The sequence below is a fragment of the Triticum aestivum genome, chromosome 2A (assembly GCF_018294505.1).
Source record: "Triticum aestivum cultivar Chinese Spring chromosome 2A, IWGSC CS RefSeq v2.1, whole genome shotgun sequence".
NCBI classification, from domain to species: domain Eukaryota; kingdom Viridiplantae; phylum Streptophyta; class Magnoliopsida; order Poales; family Poaceae; genus Triticum; species Triticum aestivum.
This window is the reverse complement of record NC_057797.1, coordinates 9,861,372-9,884,654: the sequence shown is the minus strand read 5'-3', so window position 1 is coordinate 9,884,654 and position 23,283 is coordinate 9,861,372. Positions and strand designations below refer to the sequence as shown.

The window sequence follows — 23,283 nt, the reverse complement described above, 5'->3', positions numbered from 1 at the left end:
ACTTGTTAAAAAAGGACCAATTAATTTATAGAACAAGCCAAGTGGTTCAAATGGTGCAGATTTGCAAGCATCAAACGACAATTCTGTTCCAGATAAGGGTTGTCGACTTAAATACTCTTTGGAACTTGCCATTGTTTAGGATTAAGTTCTTGTGCTTGAATTTTTTTGCAATTACATATACAAGACCCAAAATTTGATGTGTATCATTCTATTCTAGAACAAAGAAACTATGGTTCATAATGGTGGCAGTGCACGACAACTAGAAAAGTGTTCTGGTGCACACAAGGTATCTTCATAGTCTCATATACAAAATTATAATCAAACTATAGTGCTCCCATGTTTATGTGTTTACTTGTTGCTATCAGAATGTTGTCCAGAACCAAGAAACTTTTGATCAAAATTTCAGTGCACGGCAAGGGGAAATAAATTCTGCTGCACATAAGGTATATTCCAATTACCATATGCAATATTTCCATTGCTCCAATGGTTATGTATCTACTGGTCATCTTGCTATCAGAATGATGTTCAAAACAAAGAATCTTTACTTGAGAATGTTAGTGCACATCAGGGAGAAAAAACCTTCTGTTGCAAACAAGTTGGTATCTTTCCATAATCACATACAAATTTGTGTTCAGAATATAGTGCTAGATTGTTTATTTGTTTATTACTTCTTTGCTATCAGACTGTTGTCCAGACCAAAAAAATAACAAAAGGTGCTCATGCAGGCAATAAGAGTGCTCAAAGTGGTCCGTTGAGTTGGTTGGGAGTGCCCAAATTCATTCCATATGTTCCCTTGTTTTGTGTCTGTTTCTCATATGGTAACAATAATTTTCTCTGACAGGTAGGAACTAATGTATTCTTGAAGAGCCTAAAAAATCACAACAAGGACGAAGCTCTTGCTACAACTTTAAGTTGTGATCCTAAATTTAAACTTGATGGTGCTCAAATTAGAAATGAATTCTGGGCAATGCATGTTGATATGGCATTTGTGAAAACTGAAAATTTGGTATGGAGTTGCAAAAACTCCAATACTCTCGGTAATGCAGAAAAAACAAAGATTGCATGGCCTTCAACATTTGTACGTGACTAATATCTTGCCTTTATTACTACTTGCATCATGCCAATGCATTGTGAGTTAACAGTTCATTTGTTTTCTTAATTGTAGATTCAAAAGATAAATGGACGAGTATATGGGTGCGTGGCAAGTATACTGCAATGATGATGTCAATGTTCTGTTTCAAGATGATGATGATAATGGATGCTTTTAGTATTAGTTATGTTGTAGGAATGACGTACCTATTGGATGTTGTTCCTCGTCTTTTAGTTAAGTTACAGGGATGTTGATGGATGCTTTCAGTTTAAGCTTTGCTGTCAAGAAAATAATTAGAGATTATGCATCACATTTGGATGATGTTCCTCATGTAATATCCACTGTTGTAATCCATCAGTTTTATATACTATATGATTTCTTCCTCTCGTGAGTATGTTCTTTTTTTTCCTTTACTTGAAATACAAAATTATCACCTTTACATGGATCATTAATTTAATTGCTAGAAAAATATATAATAATAATAATAATATCCACACTATATATGTACAACACTTGAAGCGTTGAAAATTCTCTGTTGCCAAGCAATGGGATTTTGATTCCTGTACATTAGCACCAACATATAAAAGTGTTGTGAAAATCCGTTTTATCTGTTGTACTCTACAACGGTCCCTTTACCAACGGTAGTATAAACGTTGCATTACGCGCTAGCAACACTGGATAAGGCTATGCATCCCAAGCCGTTGGTAAATACACTAGCAACGCATATTTGGACATTTAGATACGGAAAAATGCGTTGCTATAGGGGCAGTCTTGTTGTAGTGGTCACAAACCGGATACGTATTTATATTGAATGGTTGAGCTGTCAGTTGGTGCAGTTCCAATCAGAGCGTCATGGCAAGATCTACGTGTGAAGCAAAGTACATAGCTGCTTCGGAAGCAGCAAATGAAGGAGTCTGGATGAAGGAGTTCATATCCGATCTAGGTGTAATACCTAGTGCATCGGGTCCAATGAAAATCTTTTGTGACAACACTGGAGCAATTGCCTTGGCGAAGGAATCCAGGTTTCACAAGAGAACCAAACACATCAAGAGACGCTTCAACTCCATTCGTGAACAAGACATGGAAATTTGCAAGATACATAAGGATCTGAATGTAGCAGACCCGTTCACTAAGCCTCTTCCACGAGCAAAACATGATCAACACCAAGACTCCATGGGTGTAAGAATCATTACAATGTAATCTAGATTATTGACTCTAGTGCAAGTGGGAGACTGAAGGAAATATGCCCTAGATGCAATGATAAAGTTGTTATTTTATATTTCCTTATTCATGATAAATGTTTATTATTCATGCTAGAACTGTATTGATCGGAAGTCTAAATACATGTGTGAATACATAGACAAACACTGTGTCCCTAGTGAGCCTCTACTTGACTAGCTCGTTGATCAAAGATGGTTAAGGTTTCCTAACCATGGACATGAGTTGTCATTTGATAACGGGATCACATCATTAGGAGAATGATGTGATGGACAAGACCCATCCGTTAGCTTAGCATTATGATCGTTCAGCTTTATTGCTATTGCTTTCTTCATGTCAAATACATATTCCTTCGACTATGAAACTATGCAACTCCCCGATACCGAAGGAATGCCTTGTGTTCTATCAAACGTCACAACGTAACTGAGTGATTATAAAGATGCTCCACAAGTATATCCGAAGGTGTTTGTTGAGTTGGCATAGATCGAGATTATGATTTGTCACTCCGAGTGTCGAAGAGGTATCTCTTGGTCCTCTCGGTAATACACATCATAAGCTTGCAAGCAAACGACTAAGGAGTCGGCGATGTATTATGCAACGAGTAAAGAGATTTGCCGGTAATGAGATTGAACTAGGTATGAAGATACCGACGATCGAATCTCGGGCAAGTAACATACCGATGGACAAATGGAATTGTGTATGTTGTCATAACGGTTCGACCGATAAAGATCTTCGTAGAATATGTAGGAGCCAATATGAGCATCCAGGTTCCGCTATTGGTTGTTGAGCAAAGAAGTGTCTCGGTCATTTCTACATAGTTCCCGAACTAGTAGGGTCCGCACGCTTAACGTTCGATGGCGATACTGTATTATATGAGTTATGTGATTTGGTGACCGAATATTGTTCGGAGTTCCAGATGAGATCACGGACATGACGAGGAGTCTCGAAATGGTCGAGAGGTAAAGATTGATATATAGGATGATAGTATTCGGACACCAAAAGTGTTCCGGAGTATATCGGGTATTTATTGGAGTGCCGAGAGGGATACCGGAACCCCCGGGGGAACATATGGGCCATATAAGCCATGAGAGGGGAGCACACCAGCCCACAAGGGGTGGCGCCCCCCCCCCTATGGCAGGTGGCCGAATAGGAGAAGGAGAAGATGGGGTTCGGCCCTCCTTCCCTCTCTTCTTCTCCCTTCCTTTTTTCCGGTGGAAATACGAAAGGGGGGCGCCCCCTGGCTGCCTCTCCTCCCCTCCCACCTATATATATATGTGGGGGGGTGGCGCCTAGAACACACAACATCAAATGTTAGCCGTGTGCGGCGCCCCCCTCCACAGTTTACACCCCCGGTTATATTCTCGCGGTGTTTTGGCGAAGCCCTACGAGGATCACTTCATCATCACCGTCAGCATGTCGTCGTGCTAATGGAACTCATCTACTACCTCGACACCTTGCTGGATCAAAAAGACGAGGGACGTCACCGAGCTGAACGTGTGCAGAATTCGGAGGTGCCGTATGTTCGGTACTTGATCGGTCGGAGTTCGAAGAAGTTCGACAACATCAATCGCGTTGTCAAACGCTTCCGCTTACGGTCTATAAGGGTATGTAGACACACTCTCCCCTCGTTGCTATGCATCTCCATGGATATGGATAGATCATTGCGTGCGCGTAGAATTTTTTTTGTTTTTCATGCAACGATTCCCAACACTTGGGTCCTTGTAGTCGTCGCTAGATGTCTATGAATCTGGATATTTTTTTTATTATTTTTGTTGTTCGTTGTAGTACCATGATTGGAGATGAATAGACTAGAAAATTTCTCGTAAAAATATATACTCCATAACTTTCTTTTTTTTATTTGCATTTCCATCGTATAATAACCTTTTGGTATGTGAATGATATTTTGAGTCCCCTGTGGTGAGGCCAACTCCACCGCACGACCCCAAACGGACGTCCGGATTGGCCGGATTTTGTCCCTTTGAGGCACCGATGGATTCCCCCGTGTCCGGCTTTGTCTGTTAGGTAGTGCGTGCGCCCATCGTGTGGCCGCACCCCAAATCATGGCTGGGGTGGACGTGAATAAAAAATATAAAAACTAGAATGAAATGACTAAAAAGTAAATAAACGCATTTAAAAAACATAAAACATATATAGGGGCACGGCCACAAAACGGCCCAGTTTCCACATCCACTTAAAAGGCCCAGTTTCATAATTAACATAAACACAAAATAAAAAACGCCTCCCGCGCGCTCCTGCCGCGCCCGTCGGTGTCGTGGCCGTCGCCGTCTTCACTGGCCGCCGGTGTTGTCGTCGTTGCTGACGAGGTCGACGTAATCCGGCAGCGTCCCCAGGTGGGCCGGCGGTGCGTGGTTGACGGGGGCGACCTGGAAGGCCGGAGGTGCCTGCACCACCTCCTCCCGTGGCGAGGCCTCCCGCTCCGGTGACCGCGGTGGAGTGGCGCACCAGTTCACGCCCACGCCAGCGGCTAGGGCTGGAATTTGAGCCGAGTCGAGCCAGCTCAGCTTGACTCGCTAGAGCTCGTTTCGTTAACGAGCTAGCTCGACTCGACTCGTTACTATAATGAGCTCAAACCCAAGATTGGCTCGACTCATATAACTCGCGAGCTGGCTCGTTTAGCTTGTTAAGCTCGTTTAAGATATAAACATAAAGCCCTTAAATATGACAAAAATGATTATGTATATATTAAACATATATATCACTATACAATTGTAATTTTCTTGTAACGCGTGAGTCTCCTAGGAGGCTAGGCCTTCAACTGCTTGGCCTTGGGTTGTGCGCCTGGGACGTAGGCTATTTAGTGGCTGATCTTTCTTTGTATTGGGAGTGGCTGATCTATTGTATCAAGCCTAACGAGTTACACAAGTACTTGTGAGATTGGCTCGTTTAACTTGGTCTGTAAACGATCTTAAACTAAAGCTCGACTCGACTCGTTATTCTTCGAGTTCGAGTCGATTCGAGCTGAGTCACGAGCTACTTGTTTAGCTCGTGAGCTTCGAGCTTTTTTTCCAGCCCTACCAGCGGCCATCTCCGGAGCAGTGCAGGACCAGCCCCACCCCTGGCCCAGCAGCCCCTGGAACGCGGCCAGCGGCTCCTCCTCCATCGCGTCCTCCGGGAAGGTGACGTCGCGGCCGACGGCCGCCAACTGCAGCTCCGGGAAGGCCACGTCGCCGGCGGCAGAGAGGGCCATGGCCTCCTCCAGGACGTCCCATCGCCGCTCGTCATGCGTGTTCATGGAGTCCTCCATGACACGCTGCACGTGACGGGCCTCCTCCTCCGCTGTCATGCGAGGAGGTGGAGGTGGCGACGGAGACGGGGAAGGCGACGGCGGCCGCGCACCCGCGTACGCCCGCGCGCCTCTGCACGTGGCCGTTGCGGCCCCGACACCGTGCTAGCGAAGTACGACGCGCGGCGCGTGTCGTGCTCGTCCTGGAGCCATGTGTCCCACAGCGGCGAGTCGGGGGCGTACTTGTGGTCGTAGTACAAGTCGTCGGGGAGGAGGTGGCGGCGGCGCGCGATCTCATCGCGCCGGTTACGGCCGCTCGCTAGCACCGGCGGGATGGGGACCCGGTCCGTGGAGAGGTGCCAACCGTTGGGGAGGTGGATGTCGCTCCACGGGACCGGCGTCCTTGTCTCCCGGTACCTCCGGCACACGTTCGCGGCGATGTACTGCCAGTCACGCTCGCCGGCCGGTCTCGGGGCAATGGTGAAGGGGGTTGGCGCGGGGGCTCGACGGGAGGAGAGCGGCGGTGACTCGGGCTCCTCCTTCACGGATCCGCGGCGGCGGCCCGAGGAGGAGCCAGCCTCGCGGTCGTGCCTCCCCTTGCGGCCGTAGTTCCAAAGGCCCATGGCTGTGGCCGGCCGGCGAGGTCGACGGGGAGGAGCAGTTTAGGGTTTCGAGGGTGTCGGGTTTCGAGGGGGCAGAGAGGGGCCGGAGTGGGAAGTGTGGACGACGACCGGTCCACGGCTTCCCATTTAAGAAGGACGACGACCTGGAGCTGTGCGGATGACAAGTGGGGCCACCCGCCCGTGCGCATTTATGTTGGCGGGTGGGAGGTAGGTGCCTACCACGCGGACGCTCGAAGCGTCCGTTCGCTGTCCGCCGCGACCCAAACCCGGCGCAAGTTTGCGCTCGAAATGGGTCGGCCCAGACACAAAACGGACCAGATGGGTCCGGACCGTGGCGCTGCTTTGTCCGTTTTGCCCCAAACGTACGGGGTTGGACAAGATAGGGTGGCGCGATGGAGATGGGCTGATGAGTGTGAAAAAGCAAAGCGCGGAACCGCAGTCCGCAGGGACGAGACTTGCATGCTCCCCTCCCGCGTGCCCATCCGTGCTCCCGCATACGTGGCTTGATTTGATTGGAATAAAATAAAGCCCGACCCCACCCCCTTAAAATCAGGGGGGGAGATGATTAGATTAGAAAGAAAAAAGGAAAAAATACAACCGTTGAATGAGATGGGAGCACGGATGAAAGCATGGAAAGGGAGCAGGCAAGCCGGATCCAGTCCGCAGCCCTACCTCCTGGTACGTGCCGTTTGCTGGGAATATACCTGGCCAAATGGGCCGGCCTAGACGTGCCAGCCCTATAGCCCGCGTGCCTGGCACGTGGCTTAACGGGCCGTGCCCGGCACGTGGCCCGGCTAGGGCCGTGCCTGGGCTGGCTAGCCAGGCACGCGTGCCGGCCCGGCACGGCACGTCTAACACACAGCGAGGAGCGACTAGTACTGGAACAAGCGGCACGAGCGCACGAGATCGGGATTCACTCGAATAAAAAAAAGCGCACGAGATCGGGAGAAGCGGCAGGAGTGCACGTGGCCGAGGATCGTCTCGCTCGAAATTGTCGTTGAGGGAGGGCCCGGGAGGAGCGGCACGATCGTACAAAACGTGGCTTGATTGACTCCTTTTTCTAGTTAGCCTAGCCTTGATGTGCCTCATTTTTTTCCAGATCTCCTTTTCAGTTGGCCTCGATGTGCCTTCTGGCACTAGCGCACGAGACATAGGTTTTTTTTAGGCTACGAGACGTGCGTGCCTCGATCTTTCTTATTTTTAGACAACGTATACGTGCCTCATCTGTTTACTTTTTTTTTTTTGAGGGGGGCCTCATCTGTTTACTTGCACAACGCAATCTTGATGATGATCACCACTTGATGTCATCCTCCATGGGCTATATGATATCTTCCTTCCGATATCAACCTTGTTGATGACACCACAACCTTTCCCGTCCAAAGCACGAAAAAGACCAAACTAGGTCACAATTGGCATTTTATTCAAATATTAGGTATGATAATATATTTATTTTAAATACACAGGAAGTGATTGAGCTAAATACTAGGAAATAATATTTGGGCTAGGCCGATCCTGGCTCAACTTGGGATTTTCATACGTGCATTGTTGAGCCCGACCCGGGGTATGATCAGATTATAGCTGGCCAAATGGGCCGATTTTTTAGGCCGGCCCGTGAGCATGCCGGCACGGCACGGGCTAAACGGGCTGGGCCTGGCACGCGGCATGCCCTGGCCCTGGAGGCTGGGCACGCGACCCGGCATGACACGACCCGATTAAGTTTATTTTTATTTTTTATACATATATATGGCCTAACATGTAAAAATAGGCTAAAAAACGTTCAGTGCGTCAAATAATAGGCTGAAAATATGCAGCCCACCATACTAAACGGGCCAACGTGCCGGCCTGTTTACTAACTGGGCCGTGCCTGGGCCTGGGGGCGCAGCATGCGGGCCGGCACGACACGGCCCGTATAGTAATCGTGCCCTGGCGAGCTGTGCTGGGCCGGGCCGTGCCATGCCGGCCCGTTTGGCCAGGTATAGATCAGATCAAGGTCCACCTAAGGCCCGTTTGCTGAACCCTTGTTCTTTCAGTAACATTCCATGGGGATTCTTTCGGTTCTGTATTCTGAAGCCTATCCAATGTTCAATGTTCAGACAAAATTGAAGTACTTACCCAATGTTCACTGCGGTGTTCAATATTCAGACAAATTTGAAGTACTTACCCAATGTTCACTGCTGTGTTCAATATTCAGACAAATTTGAAGTACTCACCCAATGTTCACTGTTTTGTTCAATATATGCAGACAACTTTATAAATACAATTTGTTTTGGACTCTTAACCTTGACTCTGAAAGCACAATGTACTACTACATGCCTAGTGTCCGCACGAAAACGGACAAATATGTGAACTTGGCAAGACTCCTAAAGACTGTGTAATAATATTTCGTAATTCATAAGAGAAGGCAGTAGCATAGATGATGTGAGTCACACAGACTGTGTTACTCAAATGATATTTTGTAACCAAAATATTTTTTAGTTCGAGTCAGAGATAGAAAATGCAGCTCAGCTCAGTTCATGCGCTACTACTCCCATTTCAGATTAGCTTTCTGATCTTTACACCCAGCAAGAAAAGAATCTGTCACAGAGGAATTGAAACGTATTGGCTTTCGCCGAAGGATTAATGTCACACACACACATCAGAAACAGAGCAAATTTGGGGCATTTTTCTCTACTCTTTTCTTCAAGCCCACTTATTACAAGGCTCGGTTTTATCTAGTACCCGCACGATATGTACATACTAAGTGCTCAACTTTATAAATTCAACTCGTCTTGACTCTGACATCCAAACACTAACAGAAATATATTAAGTTATTAACTAATTTGGCTAGACTCCTAAATAGTACAGTGTAATAATATTTTCTACTCAAATGGTGAGTCACATACATTGTGTTACTCAAATGAAATGTTTTTCCTCCTGATGCGCCCGCTTCTTGCTACATCTGTAAGTTGTGTTGCTTGCATCTTACAGCTTATCATGTAGTTGTAGTAGGGTGGTATGCGTGACCTCCATGCAAGAGCCTTGAATTTCCACGTGGTACTGTACGGCCTAAGATGATGTTGTCACTAGTGATCTTGGGGACTCAGAGTTCGACTGGTGCAATGGAAGAGGGATAAAATTAACAACGGGTGATACTAGCTATTTGGGGTGTTGCTCAATTTTGACTAGAGACCCGGGTGGGTGTTCTGGATGGAAGATTTGAAGGTGAGTCAAGGTAGTATGAGGCACTGAGGCTAGTGCTGGATGGATCAGCATGCTATATATATGATGTGGTGGCGACTTGCCAACTTTTGAGTGAGTCTTTGTCTGCCGTGTGGAACTGAGTCTGACTTGACTCGTAGCAAATCTATGCCAAAACAGCATCTGCATCTAGATGATAGATGATGCACATAATTATAATTTGTTACATGTCACAGTCTCATATATATCAGAACTAACTAACTGGTGCCCTTTTTCCTTGTAGAAATTTCTCCTTGACGTGTTATATAATAAGTTGGACTTTATTTGGGTAGACTGTTCTACAAGGAGTGGTGGTTTAGTGAAATTAAAACCATAAATGAGACAAGGAAGAGAAAAACATGCCGTTTGTTGACTGGAGGGTTGAATTTTCACTTTTGACAAAAGACTGAGAAATGAATGGCAATGCAGTCTAGAAGGAATTTTGGTGTTTGGCTCCAGGAATAGTCGAATTTGCTTTGCTTTCTACGTTCAGCGAGAGAAAGCAGTCTCGCATTTCTTCGAGAAGAGCGATATGACCGAAATATCGGCCGATACTAGTTCTGTTTTACCGCGGTTAGCAGTATTTTTTTTGACACTCATACTGCCGTTAGCAGTAACTTGGCAATTAAACTGATTAACAATAAGAGCAGCAAAGCCAGGCCCATCAATCCCAGTCATTCATTCCTGCTTTGCTAGCCGTTAACTGAACCTGTACCTTCAGTTTCAGGTGTTGTTGTACTCAGAGCAGCTGGAACTGTGCCCGGCCTCCTTGGCAAGCACTGCACTTCCTCCTTCCCAGGCATCCTTGCTTGCTGCTGCATTTCCTTGAACTCCTGGCGCTGCAGCTTCCGTCCATTGAAGCAACTATATGTGGTCAGGCCAGTTAGATCCCATGTTTCTCCAATGGGGATGGGGTAACAATAATCCCCTGACCTCTAGTGCTGACTGCTGACTCCTGAACCCACAAGGAGCATATTTGGAGAAACAAGTTTATCAGATTATCATATTTCATTAAATAAAGATGTCTGAACTACCACAGTTACCAATAACATTCAGCTTCTCCAAAAACTAGTATGGTGGGTTTCACCTTCAACTTTTGTGTCAGCTAGTCACTCAGTTGCCCTTGATCATAGCCATGTCTAGCTGCTCCTTGATCTGTTTGAGCGACAATTAATACGGGACGGAGGTAGTAGGTAATAACTTTTTGTATGGTAAAGATCACCCCGCCTCCTCCTGGGCAAGTTAATAACTCATATCATTGATTCGATGCTGAATTATGGAAATCTGATACTTGTTCAAGCTTGTGTTATGCATTTTATGAAAATTGTAATCATTTCTATACTGTCTAAGTTCTAAATGGATGTCATATTTTTTTTAATCTAAGGCACCTGGGCATTAGATAAGTTGCTATGTTGTTTGCTTGTACTCCTTTTATGGCCTTTATCTGTTGCTACGGGAACTAGAACATGGATTCCCCACACACACAAAAAACAGAACACGGATTGCAAAATTCAATCTAATTTGTTCCCTTCTCGCCATTTATTTATCTATTATTATTTTTTCTGAGTCAAAAGATAGAAAAAGCAGCTCAGCTCATGGGATGATAGACAAGAAACCAACAACTTAATTCTATCTTATCGTTACCTCCACTACTCCCATTCCAGCTTAAGTTTCTGATCTTTAAACCCAGCAAAAAAAGAATCTGTTACAGAAAATAAATGCGACAGAGGAATTAAAACATGTGGGTTTTCACCCAAGGATCAAGTGCACGCACACATGAAAAACAGAGCAAATTTGGGACACTTTTCTGTACTCTTTTCTTCATGTTCAAGGATTATTGCAAGGCTTAGGTTTATACAGTACCCATAGTATCCAGATCAATCGGATATGGACTCAAGCACTCAACTTTATAAATACATTTTATCTTGGACTCTGATTTAACCGGCAATGCAAACATTGTTCTGATTCTGAAAGTACTTGCCCAAACACAACCAGAATGTACTTGACATGCAAACTTATGCTACTAGGCCGGCCCGTGTACTTAACGTGCCTGGCCGGGCCGTGCCGTGCCTGGCCCGTTTAACCCTGGCCGGGCCGGCCCGTTTGGCCAGGTATTGACGCCGGTTTCCCTGCTGATGTATTTTATTTTAGATCTACTACCAGGCAAAAATCCCCCTTCTCCTTCCTCGCTCGATCCCCAAATCCCCAAATCAAATCGCTGCCTCCACCCTAACCCTAACCCTAACCCTAGCCGCGCCGCCACCATCGATCCGATCCCCAAATCCCCCTTCTCCTTCCTCCCTCCCTCCACCAAACCCCAACCCCTAGCCGCCATGGCCCCCCCGATGGTTCTGCTCAACCGCCATGTTGATTTTTCCCACGACGAGGCCGCAGTGCCAATCCCCTCCCCCTGCCCGTGGGGAGCAAGCAACAAAGAGATGAGTGATGCAGTCATCGAGTACCTGCGCGCCCTCAAGGCCCGCGCAGTCGTCGCCTCTCCGCCGCAACTCTCCTCCCTCCGCATACTACCGCCGCCGAATTCCGCCCCGCTCCTAGGCCTGCGCTCGGGCCACATCTCCAGCGCGGACAAGAACCTGGTCGCCCTCTACGCCGGAGGGTACCGCCCTGGCGCCGAAACGTTTGCGGAGATGGGAGCCTATCTCATCTACGACGCCAGGGATGGCTCCCTCTCCGTCATCCCCCCTATCCCCTCCCACGACGAGTATATGGCCATGGGGCACCAGTCGGCCGTCGTCATGTGCGACGCCACCGGGGGTGGCTACCTTCTTGCCGAGCTCGTCTGGGTCATGCCAGGCTTCTCCCGAGCCGCCGTCTGGCTGTGGGAGTCGTCTGCCAAAGAATGGGTCTTGAAGCCCGGCTGCCTGCCCCTTCCACCCAACATAGCCATGTATTTCTCCATTCACTCGTGCTTCTCTTATCGGGGCTCTACCTTCTGCTGGGTGGATCTCCACCAAGGCATGGTGCTCTGTGATCTGCACCAAGGCTGCAAGTTGAGCTTCATTGAGTTGCCCCAAGGACGTCCAAACTATGATGCCTCCGACTATCCAGGCGGCCTCTGTGCTGAGGAGTTCCGTTCCGTGGCCTGTGTTCGTGGCTCCATCAAGTTCCTTGCCTTCAATAAATTTGTTGAACGCAAGCCCGGCGAAGAATATGGACTGACCGTCTGGACTCTCTACCCTGACCACCCAGGGTGGAGCATAAGCTACCAGTGCAGCGTCCAAGACATCTGGGCAAACACCAACTACCAGTCTGCTGGTTTGAGACAGCTTGCTCCGTCGTTCCCTGTCCTGAGCATCCATCAAGACGGCGTCGTCTACCTAGTCGTAAACGATACCAGTGTGGTGGGGAAGGACCGTCGACTAGTGCACAAGGCCCAGTATTTGCTTCGTGTTGACATGGGGAATAACAACGATGTCCAGGTCTATCAACAGAAGACGACGCATATTTATTCCCAGCTCTTTGCAAGTGAGTTCAGTGCGCACCGACGACAGGATCACCCGGTACTACTACCACCACCAAGCATGGTTTCATTTGCATACTACTGTCATTTTATCTATGTATGTTCACTATCACTGAACATGCTTTCATTTGCAGGCGTGCTACTATAATTTTGCTTAGGTTTTATAAAATGATTAAAATTCCAATGCTTGCTTATCGCGTCCAGTTTGCTTCATACTTGCTAATAGAAATCAAGATATTTGGCCACCTCCTCATGTTGAACAGTAGATGTCTGATATAGATGCTCATCCGCAATCATGATTCTGTAATCAATTGTCACTACCTGAACATGCAAAGTCCATTCAAAGATGTCAGCGTATGTGTTGTCATTAGCTTCACCCCTACACTTTTAAGGCATTCAGTGAATATAGCAGCGTATGTGTAGTTCGTTTCTGAACTTGGAATTGGTATGAGCCAAGTCCATTCAAAGATGCACATAGCAGCTGAAGCATAATTTCAAACTAGAGCTGAGCACTGACGGTGTCTGAATGAAAGATGTCAAAAGTAAATAAATGTACCCTTGACACAGATGGCTGTTTCAACGATTTTAATTCAGAGCATCCTAGACTGACCTTTAGACATTGTGTTGGGTGTTTCCCAAATAATTAATATCGACGCATGTTTACTCTAGCTTGCAATTTTTCATTTTTAAAATTGTTTTTAGGTAATTATAACCTGTCATATGGTCACACTAAAGGTATTATGTTTGACAAACATCTCTGTTTCGTTTTTGCCAGAGAGAGATAGAAGCAGCAAGCGAGTCTGGCGCAAGTGGAAAGAAGACGAAGGCCTGAGATGTTGCAACACATCAAGTGGAAATTTGGACCGCATCATTATCACTTTATGTTGTGTGGGTCCACTGGAGGCATTTGATGTGGTCATTATCAACTGTTTTTATTTATTAAACTGGATTTTGGGTAGAATGCATTATGTATGAGTCATGGCTCTATGTCTAGTGTATGTCTAGTGAGTGGCTTCTTTTGGATTGTAACTTGCATCATTGTCATTTTCTTACATGAATTCTACTACTATGATTTTACAAGCAATATTAGAGAACTAATTTGATGCCTCCCTCCGTTGTTTGCTTGCCCATGATTTGACTGGCATTGACAGACCAAAAACAAGATAAATTTTGGATTTTAAAAGGAATCAATTTGTTAACTAGCGTGATTTTCATACTTGCTAATAGAATGATTGCCCATGTACCCTTGACGCTCATGTTCTGTAGCGTGAACTTGTGGTGCTTGATTTTTTTTTGAAAAAACCCATGTTTATAAAGTTTAAAAAGAATTTGAAAACAAATGTCTAAAGTTGAATGTGTTTACCACATGAAATTTGGTTTGCACACACGTAATATACATTTGTGGTGCGCTCGCGCCATTTGTAATTTCTGCGTGGCCTGTGGTTACATTTGTTTATGCGGCATGGCTGGATTTCTTTGATGCCTTCAAAGACTGGTTGCACCACAAGGCATACAATCGCTTGTTTTGAGTGTGCCTATTCAGAATTAATGAAACAAAAAATTTCAAGCTGAAAAAAGTGAAAAGGTCCAGTTGGATGACAATCTCGTTGATACAATATATTTTCAAGCTGAAAGAGCCTGGAATTGTGTACGTACACGAGGACTCAGACCAAAGGTGCAACAAAACCAAGGAATGAACAAACACACACAACAAGCCACCACCCGAGTGTCCAGCACAAGAACAAGTATTAGACATGCATTCAACTCTCACAAAATGCGTAGCAGGCCATCTAGCTAAACAGTCAGTCACCCGCAGGAATTGCGCTTGAAATCAGTTATTTTGGACCATCTCACAATCAACTGTGTGATCACCAAGCCTGCAAATAAGCAAAAAACATATCAGATAAGTTGCCATATTATGTATGATTACCAACTAGCAAGTGCATAGCTCACATTTGAATCACTTCATCAACAAAAGTCTCAATCGATGCAGGGCATGGCTGCTGGCATTTGCTTTTGAATCTAACTAAAATTTGAAACAGCATATGTGCTAGAAAATATTTCTCAGCCACCACCAATGAGAACGCTGCTTCAAGCTTATCTAATGGGAACCCCTGCATCAAAATAAGTTTTATCAGCTTGTCATACAAAAATAGCTTGTCAAACTTAAATACAAGAGAGAATATTTCAAAAAATATCTTACTAAGCGGTGTTTGAAGAAATTGTGAGAAAACGCGAGCAAACTGACTCCATTATTCTTGTACGGGTACCGTATGTTCCCCTCATCATCTTCCCACCAAATATAAGTGTACGTTTTATCCATTGCTGGAATCTGCCTCAACCTGTTCTCCCAATTAAAATTCGCGAGAGCTTTTATCAAGGCGGTTAGATCATCTTCACCAAGCCTTTTAATCAAAAGGTCCAGAAATGCACTGTGATTGATCCTTTCAGAATATGTCAAGAGAGAAATGTGATTTGTGACAAAAGCAATCACTGCCTTACTTTGACAGTCAACATTTGGACCTTTAGCTGACAAGAACGCAATCAGATGATGAAAATCCATTGGATATTTGTCAGCTGCGTCTCCTAAGGCCCGGTCAAAGATTACAGAAACAGCATTGTAGTCCAACAAGGCAGAAGGCCGACTATATTCTTCTGGGGCAGCATCGATACGGACATTTCCATCGGTGTCAAACATAATTTGCTGGGAACTGAAGTTACCTCCGAAGGAATGGCCACTAAAGTGCTTCCGGCACAGGTAGATTAGCACTTTTTTACATCGAACTTGGAGGAGACGTGCCAGATATTTAACTTCCATTTGTGGCTGTATGATGGCCTGTTCCGGGAGAAGTAGGTCCCCTGGCAAAGGCACACGCTGGTATGGATCCAGATCACTGATTACATAATCCCAGTTGTGACCAGCACTGCAAAACAAACAAAATTAGTGCTTTACATGGTGGATATTTCCATGTGCGTCTATAAGAAACTTAACAATTTAGTGATGCCAATGTTCTATGGATACAAATAAACTCACAGACAAGAAAACTGCAGAAACATGGTACAATTGACTACAGGTATGCACTCAACATAAGCCATGAAGGAATTTGCAGGGAACAACCCCATATCATCTAATATTTATACAGAAAAGGGCCATTTTCCTTGGTAACCATTGTATAAGCTGAACAGTAAACGATAGTGTCCAGCCTGACACAGCAGAATCGAAAGCATGCTGAAGTTAAAATCCACATGAGCCATACATAGATTAATGGTTGGGCATAATCTATCAACTTGAATTGTTAGAATTAAAGGGGGAAAATAGATATGATCGGCACATACTGCATCACCCACTTCAATTATTCATGAAGCCTACGTTTCAGAATTAAGCAACAGTATTTGTGAAACTTCAATTTTAGTATCCATCATACCAGGAATTGAACAAAATAACAATGTAGAACCTATCCACCAATGGAATGTAATGCACACTTGCAAGAAAAAATAACATCTTAAAGACAAAAAGCAGCTGTGAGGAATAGTAAGTTCAAGAAGCTGGTAATAAACCTCTACCAATAAAAATAATTTCTGAAATTTAGTCTAGCGCAATTTATTACATACCAGCCACCTCTGAGTCTTGGATTAATTATGATTTTTGAATCCTTGTTTATCTTATAATAGGATAGAAGTTGCTCAGGATCCAACACTTTTCCACAATAAATTGAGTAAAAATCCTTGGATTTTACACCCACTTTATCACATGCCACCTTCATTAACATATTCACATTTGAAGTGTACAGATTTTCCTGATGAGAAATTGTTGTGCCACAGAGATGTAGAAACACCTGAGAAACTCCCTGCAAATAATTGTTGGCTAGAATGTTAGATAAATTGGAAGTTACAATTAAGGCAGAGAGAAAGCTATACAAATATAAGGCATAATAAGCAGATAACATAATTATGTTTAGTTTAAATCTAGATTTGACATTCATTTAAAACTAATGTAATATCCACCGAAAAACAATCTATGGCTATTTTCGTCAATATGATGATACCTACAATCATCAATACCCATAACAAATTCAGACAGCTAGAATTCACTAGATTTAACGGTTATGCTTGTTGGAGACATAAAGGTAGCAAGCTTCCCAACAAATCAAATTAGTAAAAACCTTGGAGCCATAGTAGTTGCATGCACAAATGGCAACCATAGAATGGATGGATATGACCCTGATAATCTATATAGAGCTGACGGTTTGGTGACAAGATCGCATTGTTCCAGATCAAGTTCAACCCACTGCCCACATTTACAACAAACATTCGATTCAACATCCAGCATCCAAAATACTACCATGAAGCATTGCAACACAAAATTACCTCAGTATAATAGTCGCTGTCTATCTTCTGCACTAGGCCCTTTGAGCTGTTGGAGGAATTCTTAAAACCCTGACATAACATAAGCAATTGATGAAACCATGTAACAACTCATTGAAATAAACAGACAAACATACAATTGAATAAGTATGAAGAATCATAACCCACCCAATGTCATTTAAGGTATTGTTTCTAGAAATATCACCTTTATAATCACATATTTATTGAAAATTAATTGAAAGGTGCTGCTAGTGTACCACACATGGACAGATAATAACACGGCATTTTCCAACATATAGCAACAGCAAGTTCCTATAAAATTTTATCTTTCAGCAATGATCAGGAAAGTGTAACATATGCACGGGTCCGGAGAAAATCAGAATTAGCGACAAGCTAGACTATATCTTGAAGTAGGACTGAATGGGTCCAAACAAAATCAGAAATAGGACAAACTAAGCTATGCTGTAGCTTGAATGCAAAGCGCTATTTTAGAATCTTGCCTTTAACTCTTCAAATCGAAGAGAATAATTACTTGATTCCTCTCCATCAGAAACTAGTATCACATCATCACTCATGGAACCAGCCCTGAGATAAAAATTCATCTACAAGCAATTTTACAAAATATTATCAGCCAGAATGTAAAAGCATAGTAGAAGAGCTGCTGCTTGATTCACTAGCCCTCAAGTAATAGTTCATCTACAATATATGATCATCCAAAATGTAAAAAAAAAAAATCAGTACATTGATGCAAGCTCTGAGATAATTAGTGTGTCAAATTACCTTCGAGATATAATTGCATTTTCCATTATTAGACCCAGGGTAGCCTCCCCTATCACTACAGAAACAATCTGGAAAATCACTAAATGCCTGCAATGAACAGAAAGTATTGGTGCAAAACAATGGGTATGTTCCATCTAAAAAGGGAACACTCTTTGAGCAAGCCAAGAATATCTGATCAGCATGATTTCATACTTCTCAATTTATTATGTGTCACATACCTCATAGTCTTGTGGTCTTAAGCTGTTATCCCTCGCTCTTTGAGCCAACTGCTTCACCTCCTCACCGATTGTAGCAAGTCCTGTCTTGTCTGCATCCTGCAACACAAGTAATGAGTTAGAAAAGAGAAAGACACAAAACGTAGATGGTTATACATTCTTTGGGCAGTAAATGTATACCCAGCCAACTTTATTCTCTTTGGCAAACCTTCCACATGAGCAACTTAAAAGACAACAATATACATATAAGAACCGGTGATTACCTTTCTAACAAGGTCTTTAGATATCTTCTTTCCACCAGATGCTTCCTGCAGTGGGTTCAGTTCCCCTCGCAACCTGTATCACAACAAAATGAAGAACTCTTCTTTATACAAAAGTTCGGTACTTAAATGGTCAATTGCATGCTTTGTAACATCAGGCCTGAAACATACTTGATAAGTTTGTCGACGGGTGTGTCAACTGTCAAGTAGTAATGTGGGATGGTTTCTTTAGAGGCTAAGAGGCGGTCTGCAGTAACCTGAAATGAACAGGACTTAAACCACTACAAGGCAGATAGGATCAACCAAAAAAATCCCATCGGCAATCTTCACAGTTGAAACATATACCTTTCTTATCTGCGCATTTGGAATATCAGTGCAATCTAATCCTGAAGCTGCAAAAGACTCGCTCTTGCCACCCTTGGCTACAGAAGCTTTGTTAAGAAAAAATAGTCATTAGATGCAGGCTAGGTTCCATTTGATTCACATGATATAAGGAAAGCATAAGCCAAATGCATGACATAATGAGCTTAGAGGCAGGCTCAAGTTTAGTGCAGAACTTTTACTTGGATCTCACAAGAATGCTGGTAAAAATGATTATTACGGAATTCACGCACACATTTTGAAGTAGAGAACTAAAATGAAAAGAAAAGGAAACAATAGGGAATGGCACATAAAAAAGCATGGAGTTATTTTTTTGTGAGACCGGGCGCATCTGCAGCCGACGGTTACAACCAAAAAACATCCATATCAACACTGACATTAAGATTTAAGATCAAGTGCATAGCCAGGAAGAGGCCTAGTTAAAATTCAATTTGTATAATAACCAATGCTGAAGATTTACTCAAGCGGTCTGTATTTAAGTTTCAACGAGCAAGAAGTACTGATTACATGAAAGAACCTTTCATCCATCTGGGGAATGCAATCAGAGATAAAATAGCATACCCAAGTAATCTTCAATGTCTGCCTTCAGAATACCACCGTCAGGACCGGTGCCTTTTACACTTGACAGTTGGACCTCCTGTTTGACAAAACACAGACATATGTCTTAATTGACTGCGCACTGCATGCCTACAGCAACTATCTAGATAGACTAGCTCAACTAAAGACTTCCATAGTTATCCTCTGCGAAATTTCTGGAAAGGGAATACTTACATTGTTAGGCTTGGGAGGTTCTCTCGTAGCCTTTGATACATCTGCAGCCGACGGTTTGTAACCTTTGAACTTATCTCTGTCACCTTCTTCTTCCAGAATCAAACAAATTACCTAATGGCATAGGCCACGCAGTGCAAGCAATAGTACAATGTTAGCAAAACATGCAAGCACTAGCACTACAACATGAAACAATAGGTAGAAGGTTATACGTTCTTTGGGCAGTAGATGTATACTTCACCAACTTTAATCTCGTTGGCACAATCACCATGAACAATTTTATCAAGATAGCCCTCTTCCATCCATTCTATCTCAGATTTGGCTTGACCCTGATTAAATGTAGTGCGCATACAGATGTAATTTAGCTTCTGCTGCAGCAGAGCAATACTGTACGGCGACCCGCAAAGCACAAGAATGTACGCAGCACAAGAATGAGAGAGAGACCTTGGGCGCGAGATCGCTCGTTGGCGCGAGCTTGGAAGCCTGCGGCCTTGAGGTGCAGCCGTAGGTGTACACGCTCCTGTCGCCGCGACCCCATCTGCCTCCTCGCCCTCCACTCGCCACCGGGACGCAGGACGCCGCGGGACCCATCTGCGAGCACGTCCGCACGGCCTCCTCGGCGCCGGCTGCGGAGGTGCCCTCGCCGAACTGTAGAGGGCGTCGGCAGAGCCCGAGCCTCTGGACGACGCCCTGGACGCCATCGGCGGGCGCGCCCTTGCCGCTCGTCTCCTCCACCACGACCTGCTTGCCGCGGGGAGCGGGGTTGGGGTAGCAGCCGCGCCTCGCCGCGGCCTCCTCCTCCTCCTCCGCGACGCCGTCGGCCTCGCACTCGCCCGCCGCGGCGGGCCTGTCGCGCATGGTCGGGGGCGCGCGGTGCTCGGATCGGGAGGCCGCCGGGTCGCCGCCGGGACCGTCGGACGGCGCCATGCTCGACCCTCGTCGTCGGCCGCTAAAACCCTAGGGGAGAGGAAGGGGACGGAAAAAATGGAGACGACGAAGGCCGCGTCTGTCGCTGCGCATTCCTCTCTCCTCGCTGTGCGTGTTCGGGGGTGTGGGGTGGCGCCGCGGCGCTGGGTGTGCTGCGGCTGGGGGGTAGGCTAGGTGCGCGCGGTGCATGGACCCAGTAGAGGAGGGCAGCGTACGATAACTCCGGATGGGCCGTGGACACGCCACCCGGGTCAGCTGCGTGGACCCGGTGCGCGGCGCGGGGTGCGCTCCTGCCCGTCCGATCGCATTGGAGGCACAGGATGCTGTGCGCCGCCGGCTCGTGGACGCGGCCTAGGGTCTTCCCGCGCAGGGCGAAGCATGGGGCCCACCAGCTGCTTTTTTTTTGAGATGGACCAGCTGCTCTCTTGACGCCACATATCGAGCCATACGCCTACATGCAGCCAGCGTACCCGCCAATCAGAGCCCGGCGCGTCGAGTGGGCCAGGGCTAGGCCTACACACAAGGGGTAGACGGGCACGTACATGTAGGCCTCTGTTGTTCCACCGGCTGCTCCAAACCCAAAATTCTACCCTTCCTTTCGTTCTTGTTCCGTGCATGGGCATGTGCTGCTTCGATAGGAGTTCATTTCAAAATTCAAATCACGACAGCAGCCCAAGCACAATGGTTCATCATGGAGTATGCGCATCTTTTCCCCAAAACTTTTATTTACATATTTTTATTTATTTGGTACTAAAAAATACTTTTGGATCTTACTACTTCTCGGCACATATTTTTCAAATGTGCATGCATTTTTATAGCCATTCTTTCAAACTCTATAAATGTATCGAGACAAAGCATCTGATCTTCCTCATGAATTTTTTACGCATGTGGCATTGCAGGAACGAAAGTCACCCACCATAAGGCGGTGCCGCTAATGGAGAGCTCAAGGAGACTTTTGAATAGCTGCATTGAGTCTCTCATGTGTATCAAGCAAAACCCTCATTACGACTTTTGGTGAGATGGTGGTCACCATCAACAACAAGTCAACACAGGTGCGACCCGACCCATGGCCTATACGACACGAAAGGAGGTGGAGGAACATTGGGACTGGTGGGACTTACTACCACGGTGGCGTGCCATGTAGGCAGAGTCAGCAAACCACTTGACGGCGAGTGACGAAAATCAGCCCAAGTGTTCCCGACACTTTTCTCAAGTCCGTGCATGACTATGTATCCACCATGCAAGTTCATGTATCATAGGTGCAATTACTCTTTTTAGCCTTCCTTCCACTTCTCACCGAGGTGGTTGTCGGCCTCGTCCTTGCTCTCACGGTGCGGAAAATTGGTGGCCTACATTGTCTCTAATGCCTTGTTCTTCGTCGCATGTGTCGTCAATGACATCTCATCCTTAGTTGTCTCTGCCATCTGGGACGTCTTGTCCATATCCTCGCCATTTTTAAGTTCGTTTTTTTTTGTGATGCCATTTGTAAGTTTGTTGGCGTGGCGGTGATGGCAGCTCCCCTTCGCAATTTGGCCATTTCAGATTCCTCTTCGTCACATTGGTGAGGGCTCCGGTGTTATCATGAGGCAGAAGTTAGTTTGGTAGGTTGTGATCTTGGATGCGTGTATCTTTCGGCGGCGATTGCTTCGACGTTTGTTTTATCTAAAGCATTGTCAGGTAGGCCTTGATGGCTTACCACGCGCAATCTACAATGATGAGCCGACTCTGCCGATGGAGAGGCATTAGGGGTGGCGCGCTATCAGCTTGTTCTCGAGGATGAAGACAATCAGACCCTAGGGACCTTTGTTTATTTTAGAGTGGTGTGATGCCTTTTTCGTAAAAAAAAGGAAGGCAAAACAAAAATAGAAACTTGGCTCCCTCTCCGCCGATTATGTAACAAAGATTCGTTTTTCACAATGTGCATTTTTTTTAACAAAGAGAACCTGGTGTAATGCGTAAGGAATAACGTAAACTTTGTAAAACCATAGTAAGTACTCCAAATTAATCGTGTTTGAAGGCTTTATGGGGAAACAAAATAATGTAGGTTAGTTTTTAAAAAACATACTTTGAAAAATAATAACGATGTCCAGTTAATGTAATGCAAAAAAGAATAATGTACACTTTCTAAAACTATAGCAAGCACTACGGATTAGGCACCTTTGAAGGCTTAACGAAAGAGCAAAATAACTTAGGTTAGTTTTCAAGATACGGACTTTTATTTCTTTTTTATCAAATAATATATAATCTCTGGCATTTAGTAAATCTTACTTTTTCAGAGTTTTTTAACTCCAACTTTCTCATTTGCTCAAAGGAGAAAATGGATGTTTATCCATATGTGCACCCGTGATACTACACACACACAAAAAAAAAGTGCGCCCGTGATACACAGAGAGGTCAGGCACACAGACGTACGCGGTCATCTCCCAGTCAAAAGTGGGAACGAGGAGTATGGTGGTACGCCTGTTTACCGGAGCGGTAGAACCCTTGCCTGTCTCAAACCGGCAAACGAGAAGTCAGCCCCTCCTCTCTCTCTCTCTCTCTCTCTTTCTCTCTCTCTCTCTCTCTCTCTCTCTCTACACATTATTTTCCTCGAATCTCGGCCTGCTTTTTCCTCTCCCCCAGCCAGCCTCTCTCTCCGTCTCCAAATCCCATGACCGCCGTTGTGTTCTCTTGATTGATTGGTTGCCTTGCCTGATACACGGCACGTACATATAT

The 23,283-nt window shown here is 45.2% G+C and overlaps 2 protein-coding genes across 2 annotated transcripts; one reads left to right on the top strand and one right to left on the bottom strand.

Annotated features, from left to right (window-relative positions):
* Positions 1–11,560: 11,560 nt before the first annotated feature.
* Positions 11,561–13,981, top strand: LOC123186972 (uncharacterized). The gene is made up of 2 exons (XM_044598711.1): positions 11,561–12,912; positions 13,648–13,981. Exons 1-2 carry the CDS (start codon positions 11,725–11,727, stop codon positions 13,702–13,704), a joined length of 1,245 nt encoding a protein of 414 aa, XP_044454646.1. The 5' UTR covers positions 11,561–11,724; the 3' UTR covers positions 13,705–13,981.
* A 487-nt stretch (positions 13,982–14,468) lies between these two features.
* LOC123186971 (uncharacterized) lies at positions 14,469–20,709 on the bottom strand. The gene is made up of 15 exons (XM_044598710.1): positions 20,086–20,709; positions 19,854–19,970; positions 19,645–19,755; positions 19,435–19,510; positions 18,838–18,923; positions 18,664–18,749; positions 18,496–18,568; positions 18,236–18,331; positions 18,018–18,104; positions 17,738–17,839; positions 17,241–17,309; positions 16,485–16,720; positions 15,076–15,796; positions 14,826–14,986; positions 14,469–14,749 (listed from the first exon to the last, which is right to left on the bottom strand). Exons 1-15 carry the CDS (start codon positions 20,566–20,568, stop codon positions 14,704–14,706), a joined length of 2,550 nt encoding a protein of 849 aa, XP_044454645.1. The 5' UTR covers positions 20,569–20,709; the 3' UTR covers positions 14,469–14,703.
* Between the last annotated feature and the right edge of the window lie 2,574 nt (positions 20,710–23,283).

Bases quoted from the DNA above. Each gene is read 5' to 3' on its own strand.
- LOC123186972 (XM_044598711.1), top strand. From the start codon at position 11,725: ATGGCCCCCCCGATGGTTCTGCTCAACCGCCATGTTGATTTTTCCCAC. The intron at 12,913-13,647 runs GTACTACTACCA...CGTTTTTGCCAG, and splicing joins ACCGACGACAGGATCACCCG to AGAGAGATAGAAGCAGCAAG.
- LOC123186971 (XM_044598710.1), bottom strand. From the start codon at position 20,568: ATGGCGCCGTCCGACGGTCCCGGCGGCGACCCGGCGGCCTCCCGATCC. The intron at 19,511-19,644 runs GTAAGTATTCCC...TTTGTCAAACAG, and splicing joins AACCTCCCAAGCCTAACAAT to GAGGTCCAACTGTCAAGTGT. The intron at 17,310-17,737 runs GCAAGATTCTAA...ATGTTATGTCAG, and splicing joins TTCGATTTGAAGAGTTAAAG to GGTTTTAAGAATTCCTCCAA.